This window comes from Gadus chalcogrammus, chromosome 18, assembly GCF_026213295.1.
Source record: "Gadus chalcogrammus isolate NIFS_2021 chromosome 18, NIFS_Gcha_1.0, whole genome shotgun sequence".
Taxonomy (NCBI): domain Eukaryota; kingdom Metazoa; phylum Chordata; class Actinopteri; order Gadiformes; family Gadidae; genus Gadus; species Gadus chalcogrammus.
The window spans coordinates 4,841,280-4,861,693 of NC_079429.1; the positions used below are offsets into that span (position 1 = coordinate 4,841,280).

The window sequence follows — 20,414 nt, forward strand, 5'->3', positions numbered from 1 at the left end:
CCTGTATTCTTGACTCAAACTTGAAAATGTTGAAATAAGAAACAGAATTACAGCGGAAGTCTGTTCTTCTGCTGGAGCTCAGTTGGAGCATCTTGGTGGACGGGTGGAAGGACTCAGCCAATGATTCTAATAAACAATCTCGTTAGGGCTTTGTAGAATGAACAATGTAAATGGGGACGATAACGTTAAGACGTGAAGCCAGGCAGCGGCCAACCACTGTTTGGAAGCACATTGCTAATACTTATATATCACACACACACACATATATATATACATGTATATAGAGTTCGCCAAATAATAGGGGTTAGCTACTGAGAAGACGCCACTTAGCAGCCTTCATGTTAACATTATGCTAATGAGGCACTGTAAGGATGAAATTATTCAGAGCCTTAAAAAGAAACATAACATCAGTCAGCGCCGTTAAGTCCTATAAAGTTCCCCTACTTATCTCAGAAAAAACTAATAAAAACATGAATAAGAAATGGGGGGAGTCCTATTATGCTCTAGAAACCCACCATTACCATAGTGCAGAAAAGTTCAGCATGGACTCTAAACGATTCAACATTAATTGATGGGCCATGGGTGACGGGGGCAGCCCGCTGAAACCGGGATTAGCCGGTCGCTGGGGGGCCATGGACCCCTGGGGTCAGGTGGAGGGGGGGGGGGGGGGGGGGGTGGACCCCTGGGGTCAAATGGGGGGAGGAGCAAGGAGGACCCTAGGGGTAAGGTGGTGGGGGGGGGGGGGGGGGGGGGGGGGGGGGTTTGGTGGACTCCCCCCCCTCACCACCTTACCCCTAGGGTAGGGTTAGGTGGGTGGATGGGGGGGGGGGGGGGTTGACCCCTGGGGTCAGGGATCAGGGGTTCTACTCACCACCACGTCGCTCCTCATCTTGCCGAAGGTGTTGATCAGGTGGGCGTAGTGGTAGTCTTCCATCTGCCTCAGCGTGGCCGTCATGCTGGCCACGAAGCCGCCCTGGAGACACAAACACAAGCAGGCACCGCGTTAGCACGAGGGGCGGGACGGGGACGGGGACGGGGACGGAGGGGGCCGTGGGCGGGACGGAGCCGACCGCTGGGACGTGAGGTCGGAGACACGAGCGGCCCTCATCAGGCCGTCTCATTAACCCCCCCGCCCGGGCCCTCGCTGCTACGTCCGCTGGGGGGGTAGAGTGTGTGTGTGTGTGTGTGTGTGTGTGTGTGTGTGTGTGTGTGTGTGTGTGTGTGTGTGTTTTCCATGTGTGTGTGTGTGTTTTCCGTGTGTGTGTGTGTGTTTTCCATGTGTGTGTGTGTGTGTGTGTGTGTGTGTGTGTGTGTGTGTGTGTGTGTTTTCCGCGAGTGTGTGTGTGTGTGTGTGTGTGTGTGTGTGTGTGTGTGTGTGTGTGTGTGTGTGTTTTCCATGTGTGTGTGTGTTTTCCGTGTGTGTGTGTGTGTGTGTGTGTTTTCCATGTGTGTGTGTGTGTGTGTTTTCCGTGTGTGTGTGTGTTTTCCGTGTGTGTGTGTGTGTGTTTTCCATGTGTGTGTGTGTGTGTGTTTTCCATGTGTGTGTGTGTGTGTGTTTTCCGTGTGTGTGTGTGTGTTTTCCATGTGTGTGTGTGTGTGTGTGTACCAGCGAGTGCGAGAGAAAAAAAAGTTGTTGAGAGAGTGTGGTTCGGGAGTGAGTGAGAGAGATAGCTGCTAGCGAAACGCTAGGCCGGGTTTAGAGGGTAGAGGGGTCGGGTCGTGTCAGGGATTTCGGATGATAGATGACAAAAAAAAATAACACAATATAACAGAAAAATATCTATATAATAATGTTATCCGAAGTAGAGAGGGGAATGGAACACAGCCAGGCAGGGATATACTCGGGTGACAAGAACATCATATCTCGACAGGAGTGGGGATGTCAGGCGAGACACCGAAATGTCTTCGAGTCGAGATCCGCTTGGAAGATTCTGGTGTTACTCAGCAACAAGCCGACACCACCAGGAAGGGGGTAAGCCGTGTGGAGGAACTCAGAATAAACCCAGACGTCGTGTTCAGACCCCAACTCCATCGTCACTCAGTAAACAAGCTGATGGCGGCAGTGGTAACGGCGGTGCGGTCCTGATGCATCCAGACCCGGTCCCCTCGTCTCTGCGGGCGGGGACCCGTGGTCCCTGACCGGCTCATCGGTTGGTGGGACACTCGCACACGTAGAGACGGCGAGAGAGAGAGAGCTTTGACTGGCTGATTAACGGCCCTACCTCGCCCATGTTTCTCTGTGTCGGTTCCCTTTCACCATGACGCTAAACGAGATCAATCAAACAACAATCACAATGGTAATTGAGTTTTCAGGAGAAGGAACGTGTGTGAGATATTGACGAGGCTTGGTTGACAAAACCACCGTTCAAAGGGAGTGTGCTCTACCTGCAGCCTAGACTATCTTTGTTGTGTACGGGGTATGGGTTAACCTAGTGATGGTTAGCGCTTGGCACTTGGTTCTATGAACATCCTTACTGTACCGACAGCGATATATATTTTTGTTCCTCGTTCTTCAGACAAATGTACTGAATGTAAGTCGCTTTAGATAAAGGTGTCTTTAAAATGCCCTGAATGTAAATGTCGACCGAAGAGTGTAAGGTTCCCTTCCAGAGACTCTCATGTCCTATGCTCAGCTCGTACGTCACCTGTCGTGTCGTCGACCAATCCAAAGCCAGAGGGGTGTCATCCACCTCCTCCCCTCCATAAACAGGCCAATGACACGCATCCATCATGAGGACAGCCCGGACCAACCACTCACCCAGCGTTTATTTAATGAAGCAGTGGCACAGCGATAAATAACAGCTGTCATGCTGGATCTTTTAATTACTTTTTTTCCCCAGAATATATCGAAACTTTACGAATAAACAAAACTAACATCCTTAACTCTTCACGATGGGGTTCACAAAATCTTAAAAGAAATCATCTAATATTATCCAAATTGATTTCATCGGTGTTCATCAAATCACCTCCTCAAAAGATAAGGGAAAGTTAATTAAAAGTCCAACTGTATCTACACCGACCGCATCAGAGCACACACAAAATGAATAAACCTGCGATCTGATAAGCCTTTAGAAAAACAACCATTGTGGGTGGCACTCTGCTATTCCTGCTGCCGGCTGGCGTGAGGTTGAATAATCTTGTTTAATTGGGGAACACCGATTAGCTCCGACACAAGGAGGTTATTGTCGGACCGTTTTAGAAACACTGTCGATGTAGGTCAGCGATGGAGATGAGCTGTGAGCTGACGCAGGTCAGAGGGCAGACTTTAGTTTGAATCATCAACATACAAGAAGTCAAAGGGGGACTTCAGAAGGACTTGAGGCGAGACGGGCCGTCCAATACCTGGAGCGGTGCACAGGGACCCATGATGCACTGCAGAATAACTCCTTCAGGTTTCCATGGAACATCTTCACATCGTCTCCATCTGTCCCCTCCATCTTTCCTCACACTCTTAAAGGATAAACGAGCAGCCAGTTTGAGCCCAGCCTCGGCCACTAGGAAGATTGAAATGCGTGACAGCACACTATTGTTCTTCTTTATGGTGCAGGGCTATAAGGCTTCCCAGGCTTTCCCCGTCATCATCACAAGCTACGAGCTGATGGGAAGGTTTAGCCAGAACATTAGCTGAGACTGGACATGAACCGTCAACACATGCATTAACATGAGCTTAGCCTACAGAGGGCACTTTGAATACATTTTCACGAGGTGTCCTTTCCGTTTAGAAACTTTGTTCATTTAAGAGGAAATTTCGACCAGGACCTATCTATAACAATGCTGTATAACCTACTAGATCACTTTTCACTGGAAATAAGTTGCTTTAGGGCTTATGTTTCTATTCAAAGAAATATATATAAGACTTTCACTAACAACCAGGATCAAGAGACCATTACATAACTCCTGTTCTAAATATGTTTTCACAGGGTTTAGCTTCCCTTTAATGGGCCGAGCCACTCTGATAAACACGACCCAAAGCCCAACTATAAACCAGGAGAAGCAATCGCACGTCCATCAGAGGATCAGAACCTACCCGGTCCGAGTTCGGGCCTCCCTCCCCCCCTGCAGCGCTGCTCAACAGACCAAGAGACGCACCCGATACCCTGATCCGTCAACGAACGTACCCCTTGTAAACACGCCGTGGAGCACTCTCATGGGGAGTTTCTCTCCGGCGCCAGGGAACGTATCCCGATTGGCCGCCCTGTGACTAGAGGAGTGGGACGGGAGCGGAGTTCTTCCCGTTTACATAATTCCTTGTTTGCCCACTCGGCGAAACAGAGGCTGCAATTACATGATGGCCAGATTGATGAACAAGAGCAAGCTGGGGTGCAAGTCAACAGTGGAAGCCGGGGGTGTACGTACAGCTTTCATGTGAGCTCCACTGAGGAGCGTGTGTGTGTGAGGGGCATTGGGACGGATTGATGAGCAGATGCGTCTTCATTGTGAGGCTAAATTAACGGATCGGCAGGTGCTAGCAGATAGCGTTTCCTACACGTTATGTTTCCGTGCTAAACAACTCGGCTTGCAAGGTCACAATGTGGAAATCCTAAAGTGTTCAACGGTGGAGCCGAACCTACACACGCCATCAAAGGTTTCCCCGTTTGAAACTTCTGGGGAATATTCTCGACAGTGAGCCGTCCCCAAACTAAATAGAATACACTTTATAATACTTGTTATTTTGTGATGCAAAGCCAGACTTGAATTGCCTTTGAAAAATGGAGCCTTATTTTGTGCTCACCACTTTGGCAAATAAATACCAGAGGAATTACTCTCAAAGAAAACAAAATAACAGGGTATGAACTGAGGTTATGGAATCGGTCACGAGTTCAGGTCAGCTGTTGAAGTGGAGACGATTGGAATATAAACATTGGCTGAAAGAAAAATGTGAAGCAGCCTTAAGATGCCTCCCCCGCCTCTATATAAACGTCCATATCTCTTCACAAATTGATAGAAGTGCAATCCACACATTGAGAAAAGAGAAATCATTCTATATCGCCGCTCTCTAACAAGACGTCAGGGGGCTCAGGCTGGGCTGTCACGGGCTGACCTTTCCAGCCACACGACCTCCACACCACTACACCCCCGCTGGGCACTCCAGTCCTCGTTACCATGGCAGCGCGTCCTTCGTTCATTAACCTCGTCTGGAGGTGGCAGACGCTGAGGCCATCAGACACGCTTGCGTCTGATTTGATTTGCTTCACGTTGACGTTTGTGTGTTGATGATGAGGCCCAGGTGGCAACAACAGAACTGGGCCCCATTTCCCGATTTCGCGATTGCTTTTGTTTGCATTAAGCACTGTAGGCGCTTCGCTGAGGCCGTGATGAAGTTCACTATTTATTGGACCCTGTCTAGGCCGTAACGAACATCCCTGACCATAGTTAGTCGCGTTTGTAGTCTACACTCAGATGTGAACTCATTATTGCATGCGGGTGTCTTCATTCATAATAAAATTAAAACACACTAGACCAGAGAGTGCGGGCCAATCAATGAAACCTTATGCGGAATCAGATAAAGTCGGCTATCTTTGCTGCGCAAAGCACGTTTCAGAAATCAGCACATTAAGATATATGTAGTTGTCACACAAGCTATTTTTGTTAATATGAAATTATTTCAGGGGGGAAAATGCCGTGAAAAAATGTACGCACACTGCATTCAGGATTGGGACTGATACATATGTCGGCCTAGGCGTAATCAATCGTGTTTTAATATCTTTAGCATTCATATTATTGTAGTCTATTCTTTTCGCATGCTACTCTGCTGTTGGCCTTGATGGGGAGATATTTTAACGGATTAATTGTATTTAACTTTTTAACCCCGTTTTCCTCCGACATTCCTGCGTCTCCCCCTCCTACGGAACCCATTTCAGCACTGTGTCAGTAGACAGTTACAATCCTACGAGCGTCGTGAGTGCAGTGAACGCACGTTCATGTTAAGAGGCGTTTCGGGAAACGCTCCAAAGAAATTTACGATGGATCGCTAGATCCATCGTGAGAATGATCGTACGAGCGTAGATCCAACGTTATCGGGAAACTGGGCCCTGATCTCTTGCAGAATATATATTCCATTTAAATAAACAGAGGATATATCAAATGTATGCAACATAAAACGCATGTTACAGTATAGTTATAGCTGTGCGCCGCGATTAGCTTCAAAGTCGACAGCGGGGTTGACTAGTTTAGTTGAACCACTTATGTTCCCTTTAATGTTCTATGTGATGCCGATGTCAACAGTGACCCCCCCCTGTAAGTACGCAGAGCACTGCAGCGTTACTTGAGAGCCGTAAAAAGACCCACGGGACTAGAACTGCATGAGGGGGAGCATTAATCAACAGGCCCTATATAGACTGAGCGGAGGAAACAGAAAAAGACGCACGCCAGGAAAAGGAGATCAGAAAGGCCTTAGTGACACAAGCTCTGATTGGTAACACCAACTCAGATTGCAGCCAATGACAGGTGCTTGTGAATCAGGATTCATTATGGGATGTTGGGTTGCCAGTACGGCCATATTGAGAGGCCCGGGAGGGAAATAAACTGTAACCGAGACTAATCGATACTCCCTTTGCCCCCGGCACACATTAGAAAAAACGACACAACAATGTCTCCCCCATATGACGAATCACTTCACAATTAAGTACTACACAACGATCAAAACAACATCACTACCTACATAATCACTAACATTTCCAAGATCCTGCTTTTGATGCAATAGCCCGCTTAATCCAAAACCCATAAAGATGGGAGTCCGTCCCCAGCCCACAGAGGAACCAACAACAACAAACCCTGAGAACGATCTCAGAGCCAGATGTATTCAGAGATATTAACCTCTGACGTTATCACAGAGATATTAACCTCTGACGTTATCACAGAGATATCAACCTCTGACGTTATCACAGAGATATCAACCTCTGACGTTATCACAGAGATATTAACCTCTGACGTTATCACAGAGATATTAACCTCTGACGTTATCACAGAGATATCAACCTCTGACGTTATCACAGAGATATCAGATATTAACCTCTGACGTTATCACAGAGATATTAACCTCTGACGTTATCACAGCGATATCAACCTCTGACGTTATCACAGAGATATCAGATATTAACCTCTGACGTTATCACAGAGATATCAACCTCTGACGTTATCACAGAGATATCAACCTCTGATGTATGCACTGACCCCCCCCCCCTCCTCCTCTCCGCGGCGCCCGCCCCCCACTCGTTTCATTTTAGCGGCTGACCGTGGTGAAGTGAGGAGGGCTGTTTACTCCGGTGCGGGAGGGGCGATGCATATGCAGAGCCCTGCTTTAAGGTGTTAATTAGGTGATGGTGGAGAGGGAGGGGGGGGAGGGGAGAGAACTGACAAGAGGGGGGAAGGGGTGAATGAGGATGAGGAAGGGGATAGGTTTCCCTTTCTCCCCCTCCCCCCTCTATCGATCGTGCCGATGCAGAGATGGGCTGGCGATTATGGAAATGTTCAATTGCACACACAAAAACACACACACACAAATATACACACACACAAGACTGCTGCCCCACATACACACACACATTAAAAAACACACAAACAAATATATACACACACGAGACCACTGCCCCACACATACATACGCACACTGCAAATGCATAGGCGCACACACACACACACACACACACACACACACACACACACACACACACACACACACACACACACACACACACACACACACACACACACACACACACACACACACACACCATCATAACCAGGGGATCAAAGTGCTATTGAGTCCAGTGTTCATGAGAAATTCCACTTGAGACACACAAGCAATCAGCAATGCTCTGGAGTGCAGTCCGGAGGGGAGAATACCCCGGCTAATAAGATAGACTGAAGCCTAAGTACTGGTGATGGACTGGGCGGTCACAGATAACCCACTGCAAACAATGATATGTTCATTTATATTCCCCTCAATCTCTGGGTTAATCCACAAGGCAGCTATTGTCCGAGCAGAATCCCTCCAGCCAGAGACCGAGACGGAGAGAGAAAGGGGGAGAGGGAGAAAGGGGGAGAGAGATACAGAGGGGGAGAGGTAGAGAGAAACAGAGGGAGAGAGAGAGCCAGAGGGAGAGAGCGAGAGAGAGACAGAGGGAGAGAAAGAGAGGGAGAGGGAGAGAAAGAGAGGGAGAGCGAGAGCGAGAGAGAGACTGAGGGAGAGGGAGAGAGAGACTGAGGGAGAGAGAGGGAGAGAGAGACCGAGGGCGAGAGAGAGAGAGAAAAGCACTGTATTGAGCGAGCCGTATCCGTGAAGAAAATAGTAATATCTCTTTATTACCATTTCACAGAGTACAACTTCACTGTGTACTTGGGTGGGGGCCGAGGGGTGATCATATACAAACCGATCGGAGCAGTTGATCATTTCTTAAAGGTACAGAGCGCAGTATAGCCGCCAAGAACAGCCACCGCCGCCGCAGCCCTGCATCCTCCCACACTTTGTTGCAGGGCCTGGGCGCCGCTGCAGTGGCCCACAGCGTGCCCACTAGGCACCCACTAGCCTTGGTGGAACCAGGTCCTCACTAGTGCTGCAACATTATTCCAATCGCAATATCAGCCTTTGCGATTGTATAAATGCAAAAAATGCAAAAAAAGAAAAGAAAAAGTTTTTTATTTTATTTGTGTTTTCTTATTTATTTTTTTCACAGCAGAAATACCTTTATTTTTAAAAAGATATATTTTTTATCATTTATTTAATTTTGTAAAATATTGTTATTTTAAAAACAGTACAGTATTTTTTAGTTTTTGTATTTTTTATGCTAGTTTTAGATTTTATGTTTGAGTTGAGGAAGAAACATTTTAAAATCATCAGTAATCTGTGTGCATTTTCCTTGATAACCAAGCAAGTAGACTCATGACACCATTTGTCTATCTTATCGCAAATCGCAATTTTGTCCACAATAATCGCAACAGGACTTTTGCACCAAATCGTGCAGCACTAGCCCTCCCTGGACAGGCCACGTGTTCAGCAGCACACGGCCCTCTGCCCTGAGCCTCCAGGACACCGCAGCGCCGACCGACAGCGGCGGACGGGGCGCTGGGGATCCTACAAGCCTTGTCAGGCTGTCCTTCTGGCTCCTCCGGAAGAGGACAGACAGACAGACTGACAGACTGACGGCAGGGTGACGGCGACAGAACTGCTCAGCGGACGACTCAGGGGCTAGACGGGTGCATGGAGACGCACAAAAGGACGCGGTGCTTCTCGTTCATGTTTTATTCACCCTCTCACGCGGGCGAGGGCTGACAGCTCCAGCAGGTCTCACTAAAGACAAACTTAAAGCGCCGGTGGACGTGGTGATCGGCACACGCCCTGGACTCTTGTGTAGAATTGACCGGAAAGCGGATGTGCTGATAATGGATACCAAGTCGCTGAGTCAAGCCCCTAAATCGCTCCATTAATTTGTTGGACCTGCAGCTGTGGCTGTGAGCCTGCGTTAAGGTCTGAGAGAGGGTGGGGGGGGGGGGGTGAGGGCGGGCTCTCGACCTGGAGTGACAGCCAGCCCTCCGAGGGGACACCAGCAACGGTGTCTGTGATGACAAACCGAGCAGAAACTAAAGAGAACCTCTTCCTCCTTCCCTTCCCTCCCGGTGCCGCTGACGTGCCCGGTGTTGACGGCCGGAGCGACAGCCAGGAGCTGACGCTCTGAGCTCTCCCCCCGAATCGATGGTGACAGCTGATAATGCCAGAGTCAGGGAGGGGGCCGGTGGACACAAAGGGGGAGCAGGGGGCTGATCGGACCGCCGCCCCCGTCGGGTGTCGCTCACAATGCAGGAAATCAAACGCCGGACCCCTGGGGGCCGTGCTCAGAGATAATGGAATCAATAGGACAGCATTGTCACTTCCGCTGACTGCCTGCCCCCCCCCCCCCCCACCCCCCCCCGGCCCACCATCCACCCGACAAACGTCTCGCTTACGCAAGCAGATTCTCAGAGCAACCATTCTCGATTGAAAAAAGTAAACCATAAAAGTCGGTTTCGAGTCCTGTGCGTCGCCATGCCGACACTCGAGAGCAGCGACTGTCAATTACCCAGAGGCCGTTGACCCCGGGGGGGGGAGGTCAAACGCGCACAGCCCGGCAATCAGGAGCGGCGGTGCAGAGGTCAAAGGGTCGGGGTGCAAATGTGATTTTATCGTTTTATTAGATCCTCCAAGTGTCAGCCCTTCACCTCGGCTAGGAACACTCCACGTCAGCCCCGGTCAGAGGGGAGTCTCGGAAGAAACGAAAACACGACAACAGAAAGCCTTTAGCGGTCGCAACGGCCCCACGGGTCGTTCTGGTCCGTCCGTCTGTACATGTTCTGGTGGTAAGTACGGGGTTACTGGGTGTGTGGAGGAGCCAGGGAAATGTCAAAGCGAGTGATGGCACCAGGTAAAGGGGGGACACGATGGAAGAATATATTGATGTGAGGATATGGGGGAATGGGGATACCAGTAGCGTTCTGTTAGCGGCGCTATTGTCGTCGCCTCTGTAGATTTGGATCAACTAGGCCGAGGAAACCTTAACGTTAACGCGTAGGATAAACCACACAAACCCAAACGTTAACATGTTAGCGTGGTTTGTATGGTTTGGCGTATACGCCAAACCACGCAAACCAACGTAAACACACACATTAAACCACACTGACAAACGCTACACACTTTAAAGCACACAAACCAACGTTAACACACACATTAAACCACCATTTTTTACAGAATGGCTATGTTTACAGAATCGTAATTCATATAATATCGCTGAAAAACCTGTGGCTTGGGGGATGTAATGGGATTGCAGAGAGAGCAGAACAGCAGCAGCGTGGCCAAAGCCATTTCTACAAGCCTCTTCAACTCGCCTCTCAGGGTTTGATTGTTTTTTCCTCCGTCGTTGAAAGGACAAGGTGCCAGCGAGGGCACTTCCAGACCGGCCGTTTTTCATCTTTTATTTAACATGTTTTGCTCCGTTTCTGTTTTACTAAGCTCACCTTTAATATGAACAGTTTTTTTTTTACCATAATATTGTTGTTGACCAAACAACTGGCACAACACATGTTGAATTATTTAAGTTGCCGTTGTAGTCTTCTGTTACTCTGCCATGAAGCAGCCTGCCAGCAAACACACCGTGAATAAAAATTCCATAATGTTTCCCATTAAATGAAAGAGCATATCATTTGATGCGTTTGAAGTGTGTTGCTGCATATTGATATTGCCCGTAATAAAATGCTGTGTGTTTGTGTGTACTGTGTGGTGCATTATTTTATAGAACGTCAGAACATATTCAAACATTCCTTGACATTCCAATTTGATATTCATTTGCAGCTGTCTTGCCAAAAGCAAAACACGATCATCCTATAGACTGTGACACACAAACGTGCAGAAGAATCTGCAGAAACAGCAGCAGCAGCAGCATCGTCTGGGCAACAGCATCCCATCACCATGGCAGCAGGCTGATTCTAGGGCTTTCCCTGGGATGGGGGGGGGGGGTCTGAACCACGCACCACTGAGAGATAACTGAGCACGGGATTCTTGGGATTCTCGCTTCCACACAGAGAACGGCTCATTCCTCTCCGCCCATTCGACGTTATGATGATGTAACGGACCGGCTCTCATGTGTGCGGAGACCACTCCGGACCAGTTTATGCCAGAAATAAAAAATATGGAAACAACTGAACCGTCTGCCAGGATACAGCGGAGGAGAGCGAGGCAGAACCAGAGCGAGAGAGACCAACGGAAGATGGATTGAGAAGATGGGAGATTGCGTCAGAGTGAGAGAAAATAGGAGACAGAGAGAGAGATACAGAAACAGGGAGAGACAGAGACAGACACAGGGACAGAGAGATAGAGGGAGGGACAAAGAGAGAGTGGGAGAGATAGAGCGAGAGAAAGGGAGAGATACAGAAACAGGGAGAGAAAGAGAGAGAGAGAGAGAGAGAGAGACAGGGAAAGAGATGAAGATGGATAGAGAGAGAGTCAGGGAGAGAGAGACGGAGAAGGATGGGAGGGAGAGATAAAGATAAACTCTCAGGAGGGATCCGGCCAGAGGATGGTGAGAAGACTCCAAATCAAACCATGCGAGTAACCATTCATTCCAATAAACTTGTGACCACGGACCAGATCACGGTTCACACACATCCCTCCACGCACACAGCAACACACTCCCGGCACACACAAAGTGACACAGCCGTCAGGGTAGGGTGAGGGTCACCAGTGGGGGGGTGGCGGGGGTCATCTTCAGCTCTATGACAGCTACTGACGAGGCAGGTGAAGCGGGGGGACGGGGGGGGGAACGGGGCTGAGGGGTGAAGAGGTGTGGGCTCAGCTGCCGCCATAAGGACTCATGACCCCTGTGAACGCCGAGAGCAGTCAAAGCTTCATATAGACTTTAATCTCTCTCTCTCTCTCTCTCTCTCTCTCTCTCTCTCTCTAGTTCCCTCCCTTCTCAATCTCCTCCTCACAAGCTCTCTCTCTCCCCTCTCATTCTCTCCCTCTCTACCTCCCATCCCTCCCTCTCTCCCTCCCTCTCTATCACTCTCCCCTCTCCCTCTCACTCTCATTCTCTCCCTCCCTCTCTCACTCTCATTCTCTCCCTCCCTCTCTCACTCTCCCCTCTCGTTCTCTCCCTCCCTCTCTCACTCTCCCCTCTCGTTCTCATCCCACTTCCCCCTCCCTCCCATCCCTCTCTCCCCCTCCCTCCTTCTCATGCCTCTCCCCCGTCTCTCTCTCTCTCTCTCTCTCTCTCTCCCCACCAGGATCAGAAACACACACTCAGCGGAGGAGACGGACTGGCCGGCGTGGAGAGACCGCACGGACGGGAGAGAGACACCAGCGCATCGCAGCGGCCAGACGCAGGGAGGGGGAGATACCGGCTCTGCACGCGGCCGCCGTGTTGCCGCGGTCGACCCGAGATCAGCCGCGGCATGGATGTGAATCAGCCGCCTTCGGGGGAGGTGCACGTGTGTGCTCGTGCATGAGCGATAAGGAGAGGGGGGGGGGGAGAGAGAGAGAGCGAGAGAGAGAGCGGGGGAGTGAGAACCTGGCTCCCGCCACACAGCGAGGAGCGTTGGATAGAAGGAGGAGGAGGAGGAACGGAGGGGGAAATCAAGAGCGGGTGGAGGAGAGGGAGAGGAGAGGGTGGTTAAAAAACAGAAGAAGAAGAAAAAAAAAAAAGGACGAGCGGGGAAGCGTTGACTTTCACCGCGGACTGAAGGGAGCGGATCGCTGCGAGCAGATGTGCAACAACTCCGGGAACTACCGCCACAGCCCGCGTGCCTCCGTCACCTCCACCCCGCTGTCTCCGTCTGCCCCCCCTAACTTCTGCCTGGGCTCAGCCTCCTCCCAACTCGCCCCCCCGGGGGAATGGACTTACACCGGCACGGCCGCGCACCCGGGCTCCCGTCTCCCCCCTCGCACCAGTGATTCAGCGTCTGAGGTGAGTGCTCTCGGCGGCGCCGCGCTCCGCTCTGTCGATCCGCTCCGCGGCTCGCTCTCTCGCTGGCCGGCTGGCGGAGCGGTGAGCCAGGACGCGGTCAGACCGTGGGGAGTGGGGGGGAGGAGGCAGGGGGCGTCGTTGATTGGATGTCACACGTTAAGTCGTGGGCTGGGATTCTCTCCCCCTGGAATGTGTTGTCGTGGTCGGAGTTCTGGGATTTGTGGCGGTGAATTGATTTGATCGAAAAAGTTGAAACACACGTTTGGGATTGTGGGGAGTCGGAGAGGAAGCCCCCCCCTGGCTACGTGGACCGCTGACCGCGGCTGTCGGGGGGGGGGGTGTCGAGAGAAGGGCCAGACCTCCTCGCTGAAACCACGCTCGCTTGCATGATGCTGCACTTCCTCCACTCGCTCGCCCATCCTCCCCCCCCACCACACTGACCAGTGGGGGGGGGGGGGGGGGGGAAGAGAGAGAGAGAGAGAGAGATTCTGTTTTTGACCGCACGGAATCCGTAACGATGAGTAGGGTAGTGCGTTGGTCCCTGATGGGGGGGGGGGCTTGGCTGTGAAGTAATCTAGATTAATGTGTCCAGCTGAGCTCGCCGTTCATTAGGACAGAGGGGGGCGATCATACCACAGATGCATGTGTCCCCGTGTGAATGTGTGTGTTTGTTGAGTACATCACTTCTCCTGTTTAATCCCATCGTCAGAGCGAGATTATGGGAGGGACACACACAGAGAGAGAGAGAGAGAGAGAGAGAGAGAGAGAGAGAGAGAGAGAGAGAGAGAGAGAGAGAGAGAGAGAGAGAGAGAGAGAGAGAGAGAGAGAGAGAGAGAGAGAGAGAGAGAGAGAGAGAGAGAGAGAGAGAGAGAGAGAGAGAGAGAGAGGACAGAGATCAGATCTTGATTGTCCTCACGAGGTCATGCGTACCTCACACGTCACCAGCCCCACCCCCTTCACCTGGCCCCGCCCCTCCTTTGAGACTTCAACTCCACTCAAAATCACGAAGAAACAACTCTCACCCAAACACAGACACCCACCCACACGCCCAGACATCAGCCACGGTGTACAAAGCTGCCATTAAACGTCTTGCATCAGGTGTTTATATAACACACACACACACACACGCACACACACCCCCTTTGGGGACAGCCTTGCTGGGACAGGTCTAGTGAGGTCCTGTGAACCGGACCTGGGACCAGGAGCGTCGGGGCTGGCTGCTCAGCCCGACGGGCCCCCGGTGGCCCCTGGGTGTTCTGCTACTGGTGCCTCTCACTCACCCTCCAAACAAACGTCTGTGAGCATGAGGCCAGCATTGGCCTTTCATGTGCTAATGAAAGCCCCCCCTCCCCCCTCCTTCCTAGGACTCCCAGCCCAAAAAGGGCTTTTTTGAATCTCATAGGATTCAAATCAAAGCTGAAACAGGGACACTCCTTAATGAGCATTGCTATGTTTGAGTGGCAATCCGCTGCATTATGCTTTGCTTTCGGAGATCTCCTGTTTGTTTTGGTAACCTCTTTGAAATGTCAGCGGCACCATCCGATCACGTCGTCTTCAAAGTAGAGCACATTCTAGAACGTTCATCTAGAAGGACACACAATGTCAGGAAAAAAAAAAAACGTCTACAATCCTGCAGAGAGACCATTAAAGATAATCCAACGGAGTCAAACGCAAACTTTCCCCAGAAGCTGTCGTATCATCCCGCTCACCGAGCTGAAACTATTCCTCTCCATAGGTCGTACTCTGTAGTGCGTTTTTAATGTCTTGCCAAACTGAATGGGGGTGCGCACACACACACACACACACACACCTACACAACCCAAACATCTACTTTACTTCACAGGCCTCAGAGATGACCTTGCCTCTGTTCCGTTCTTGCTTTCCTAAGAGCAGCCAAGGAGGCAGTATATTTAGTCTTTCATCTAATCTGCCACTTTTCTCCACGCTTCCCTCCCACCAGACACGGGACTGTTTATTTGAGCGTGTGGGTGTTAAGGCGTGTGTGTGCGTATGTGTTTGTGCGTGGATGTGTGGCGCGAGCGTTCTGCCGGGGGGATCAGTCTGAGTTGTGAGGAATCGCAGTAGCAGGAGGTTTCTCCAGTTACACATCGCCTCTTGAAATCACAGCCTACTTAAGTGGCCTAGAAGAAAGCGTGGAGTGAGAGAGAACATATGAGAGAGCGAGAGAGGGAGAGAGAGAGAGAGAGAGAGAGCGAGAGAGACAGAACGATAGAGAGACAGACGGACAGAGACAGAGATTACAGCTCAGAGAGAAAATGTGAGTAAGAGAAGGAGTGACCCTGTGAATCCTGACGACAGCGCTCCGGTGTCTGGGTGATGCCCGCGGTGCCTGGGTCAAAACCCCTCTCTCTCTGCTCCCTGGAGGACATTAGTGACATTAAACTGACGACTGCAGTGTCATGTTAACAGACTGAAAACGTCCATAACGTAAGGCACGATGTTCAAAACACTGTTTTGCACCATTTTTATAAAACAACAAATATGTGTTCCTTCTTTTGGGCGGCATGTGGCTCAGGAGATAAAACGGGGTTGGCTGGTAAATGTCAGGTCGCTAGTTCGATCCCGGCTCTTCCTAGCTGAGTGTTGAGGTGTCCCTGAGCCAGACGCCTCAATCCAACTGCTCCAGACGAGCGGGCTTGGCTGTCGCCTTGCATGGTTTACACAGCCTTTGGTGCACGTATGGGTGAATGTGAGGCAATATTGTCAAGCGCTTTCAGTGGCCACTGCTTAGAAAAGTGCTATATAAATGCAGTCCATTTGCCATTCCCATGCACTGTTTAAGCAATGTTGACCAAGGTTGGTGATTTCGTGTCAATAATGCAAAGTGGAATATAGATGACGCGAAAAAACTATCAAACAAATGGATGGATCCTGACTTGACATCCTGGGTGAGACCTGCTGCCTAGCGGTGCTTCAGTCAAGCACACTAAGAAATGCTAATCGATATTCGTAATCTTAAGTCGCACGAGAAACTTCTATTCGGAGCCAAATCTGCTAGTCATCACGTTTTATAATGAGTTCGACTCGGCGGCAGGAGGTTTTGGGTGCGCGCCCTCCAGCGAGTTCCCTGAACCCTACCTGGTGCTTAATGAGCCAGCCTGTGTGGTTCACCGTGGCTCTTTGGTGACGACAGACCGATGGTGCTGTACATTAATTACAAAAGATAATGTTCTGCCCGGACACACTCTTAAGGACTCTGCTTTACGTGCTCGTAACAGACGATTTAAAGTATTTTTCAAGATGAGCCGTGTGTGATTATGGCCGGCAGGGGCATTTGAGGGAGTAGTAGTGTGTGAGCAAGAGTGTGGAATAAGATGTAAGTAGAGTAGATGCATCCGGATTAGAACAGAGTTTGAGTAGGGCAGTTCACACTGGAAGTGGAATCTTCAGGCCGATTCTGCTCTGCTGCTGAGATAAACAAGCACATTTCCTCTCACCATCAGTGTTCAAAGCGCAAAACATCTCTGATGAATTTGCTTTCTGATCCAGCCCACCTCCGATTTGACGTACACATTTCATGGTGAGCATTCAAATGTCATAGTTCTTTCAACGAAACAAAACGGGGGACTCAAATTAAGCCTTTCCAAGATGCACGATTCCCAGTGGCACTTTGAAATGTGTTATTACTTTAGCAAAAAGTTGCTCATTTAAAAGTTCACACAGAGGCTGCCGAGCTTTGGTACCGGCGGGATCAGATACGTCTACGGAATATCCACGGCGTTGAATCGTGATGTTTTTCATTGACCTATTAATAGACGTCTCTGTGGCAGAGTGGAGGGGGTAGTCACCACAGCCTGAACTCAGCACTCGACACCTTGGGTTTGAACCGAGACACGATAAACCGAGTAGCAGTCCACTTGTTCGGAGGGTCGGTGACGAGTGCTCTCGTCACGAGTAGAGTCCTCACGCACTCATGCAAATGAGGCCATAGTGAACTGCGTCAGGACATCACCGTCCTCTGCCCTCGGTGAAGAGCAGGCGATTCGTCAGCGGAACTCTCCGCGAGGGCGTGGGCATCTGTGGCGGTCAACAACCTCTCCGGTCACCCACGTAGCGGGGCTGGGATTGACTCTTGTCTGAGTGGTTATTTTGTGGTTTTGCGGACAGGACCGGCGTTTGGCCTGGCCCAAGCCCCAGACGCAGGCCTTTCTGGCCGCAGCGGGCAGAAAGGCCTGTCCGCGAGTGAGGCAGAGAACCACGGCTGGACGTGTTTTGCGCCCGCCCTATTCCCAGACTCAGGCCCTTAACACGGGCAGAACGTGTGGCGGTGCATGTGGGCAAACCATGGCCGCCCACGGTGTCATCACATCATGGCGTGACGCACAGTTTATTCTTTCTGTTGTTTTTGGCCGTTTTCTCCGGTTTTGTGGGTCAGTTCCCTTGACTGAGTCCCCCCACCTCCCCTATAAACAGGGCAAGGGCGGGCACGGGCTGGGCGTTCCGTCCCGGTGTGATGAGTCACCGTGGGTGGTTACGCAACGGGTGCCCCCTGGGTGTTTTAGGGATGACGTTTGGCGAAAAATGACATCTGTGGTGCGGAAGGGAACGGATACACCTTGCAGTGTCACACGCGAGGACACGTACGGCCCCGTCCTCAGCTCAGCCTCTCCACTCGGCCCGATGCGATGCAGTGATGCTGCACGGTGTTCACATCCTGCATGTCATGGGTTCTGCGCTAAACTCAAAGCAGGAGGCCTCCTCCTGGTGTCAGGAGGGCCGCCGCCCGCCTCGCCTCGGGGAAGGGAACATCCTGTGCTCGGCGTGATGGGAGCCGATGTTTAATTGATGCTGATTACACTCAGCGAGACCTCTCACCGTCAACACCGGCCTCATTTGGGAGAGTGGGGAAGGCAGGCAAGGGGATTAATTTTGGATGGGTGTGATGGCCGCAAGGGGAGTGGAGGGATCAAAGTGGAGAGGCCAACACATGTCTTCTGCCTTGGGAGGCGATAGCAGAGCCTAGCTCACTCCCGGCAGCAAGACATTTACATTTTCAAATTTAGCCGAAGCTTTTATCCAAAGTGACCTACAATAAGTACATTTGTTAGAAGAAAGAGCTACAACAATATATCTCTGTCGGTATAGTAACGATGTTCAGGGCCCAGTGCCAAGGAATAACAATTGCCTGTATACGACAAAGATAGCTAGGGTAAGATGCTACACAATGCTCAGTACTATTTCTGTGTGCATAGACGTACAACATACAATAAGTGTGTAAAAGGGGTGTGGGGGGGGTAAAGGGGAAGGCAATGCAGTCTCGGTGAAATCTGAACGAGTCTCGAAGACTTCATGGGCAATACTTCTTATTCTATTCGTAAAGTTTCCCACACATTTATGTGTTTGTCTTCTTTGGGAGGGGTCACAAAGCATACGAGTCCCTTCACTAATGTGATTAAACGCTTGCCCCTGTGATGTGCTCACATTATAAGCCCCTAAATCTTTAACTACCAAGTCATTAGAGGCTGAGGAAGGGTCACCCTCTAATCATTAAACACACTCTGCTCCTAAGTCCCCCTCCCGCCGAAGATCTTACAGCGGCGCGCTGTGCAGCATGTTCTGCACACACTACGACGGCAACACCAACGACTTAAACGTGCTTGTGTGTGGACCGTAGCGTGCTGCCCACGGACTTGTGCTGTGCTCTTCATTAATTATGCAGCCTTCCTCCTCCTTTGTACCAACATTAAAAACAACAGCCAAGGACTAATGGCGTTTGTGTTATGTTGTTGTGCGGAACATTAAAGTGCAGCAGCAGCCCATGTTTCAGCAGGCGGGCCCGCCTCTCGGAGCAGCGATGCTAGCCTCCCGCTGTGTTCGAGTCTGCGTCCAAACCATCGCTGGGCACCGCAGGGATTTGAAGAGGCTTTAATATAGCGTCTCCCCGCGGCCCCTAGGCCTTGAACCTCGCCCAGCAGCTGAGGAGCCGCAGCACAGATGCCGGCCCAGGTGCATGTGAAGTGGGCTAGTCTGCACACAGCTCCGTACGTAGGAGCCGGTTGGCAGGGAAGAGATCCGGGGCCGCTGTTAATAACGTCCACAGATTAGACAGAGGTGATGGCACCCCCCAGGGCACCCCTTTATCAGAGGAAGCATCGCAGCACTATGCCTCTAATCACATATTCACTATTCCTCCACTAGTTTATTCACTATTCCTAAAATAGTAAATGCACTATTGCTCCAATTATATATTCAATCTTCTCCCCTCATATATTAATTCTTCCTCCACTCGTATAGCCACTCTTCCTCCACTAGCATAGCCACTCTTCCTCCACTAGTATAGCCACTCTTCCTCCACTAGTATAGCCACTCTTCCTCCCCTAGTATAGTCCTCTCTTCCTCTCCTAATATATTCGCTCTTCCTCCCCTGGTATATCACTCTTTCGCCATTAGTATACAAGGATCTCATATCAGATTGTTCTTTGATCGAACAACAAACAGCAGGTGTGGTTCGTGATTAAATTGGGGCGGAGAGGAGTGTGCGTGTGTGTTGGGGTGCATGCGTATCTGTGTCCGTGTGCGTGTGTGTGATCGCATGCAGGTGAAACCAGAGGTGCGGGTGTAGCGGAAGGGAGATACTTTCTGCAGACAGTCAGCAGACGGTGCAAGCACACTGAGAGTGATAAGGACGATATCATATCCAGCATCTCCACGCCGGTCTGGACCGCTGGCTCATTGAAAATTAGCATGCAGTCGCTGGGGGAGCAGCTATCACAGGCAGCAGGCCTCTCTACCTGGGCAGGCAGGGGACGCATGAGGGATGGCGGAAGAGATTCTCAATGCGACGGGGATGGCTTGCAGCCAGTATCTACAGCCTGTGTTGAAGTGTTAGGGCGGGGAGGGGAGCCCTGTATGTACTTCATGTGCTGATCCTCGTGTTAAATAGAGAGTGGAAGGTGCACGGGGCACCAGTATGGACTGGAGGATGAATGAGCTTCTCTTACTGCAGAAAAAAGAAGACGGGAA

At 50.6% G+C, this 20,414-nt stretch overlaps 1 protein-coding gene across 1 annotated transcript in view; it reads right to left on the reverse strand.

The window, feature by feature from the left end:
• The window catches only part of dock1 (dedicator of cytokinesis 1), a 164,341-nt gene that overhangs the window by 41,485 nt on the left and 102,442 nt on the right, over window positions 1–20,414 (reverse strand). The window contains exon 28 of the mRNA XM_056577277.1: window positions 872–973. Coding sequence (XP_056433252.1) covers window positions 872–973 — 102 coding nt within the window. The remainder of the gene's footprint in view (window positions 1–871; window positions 974–20,414) is intronic.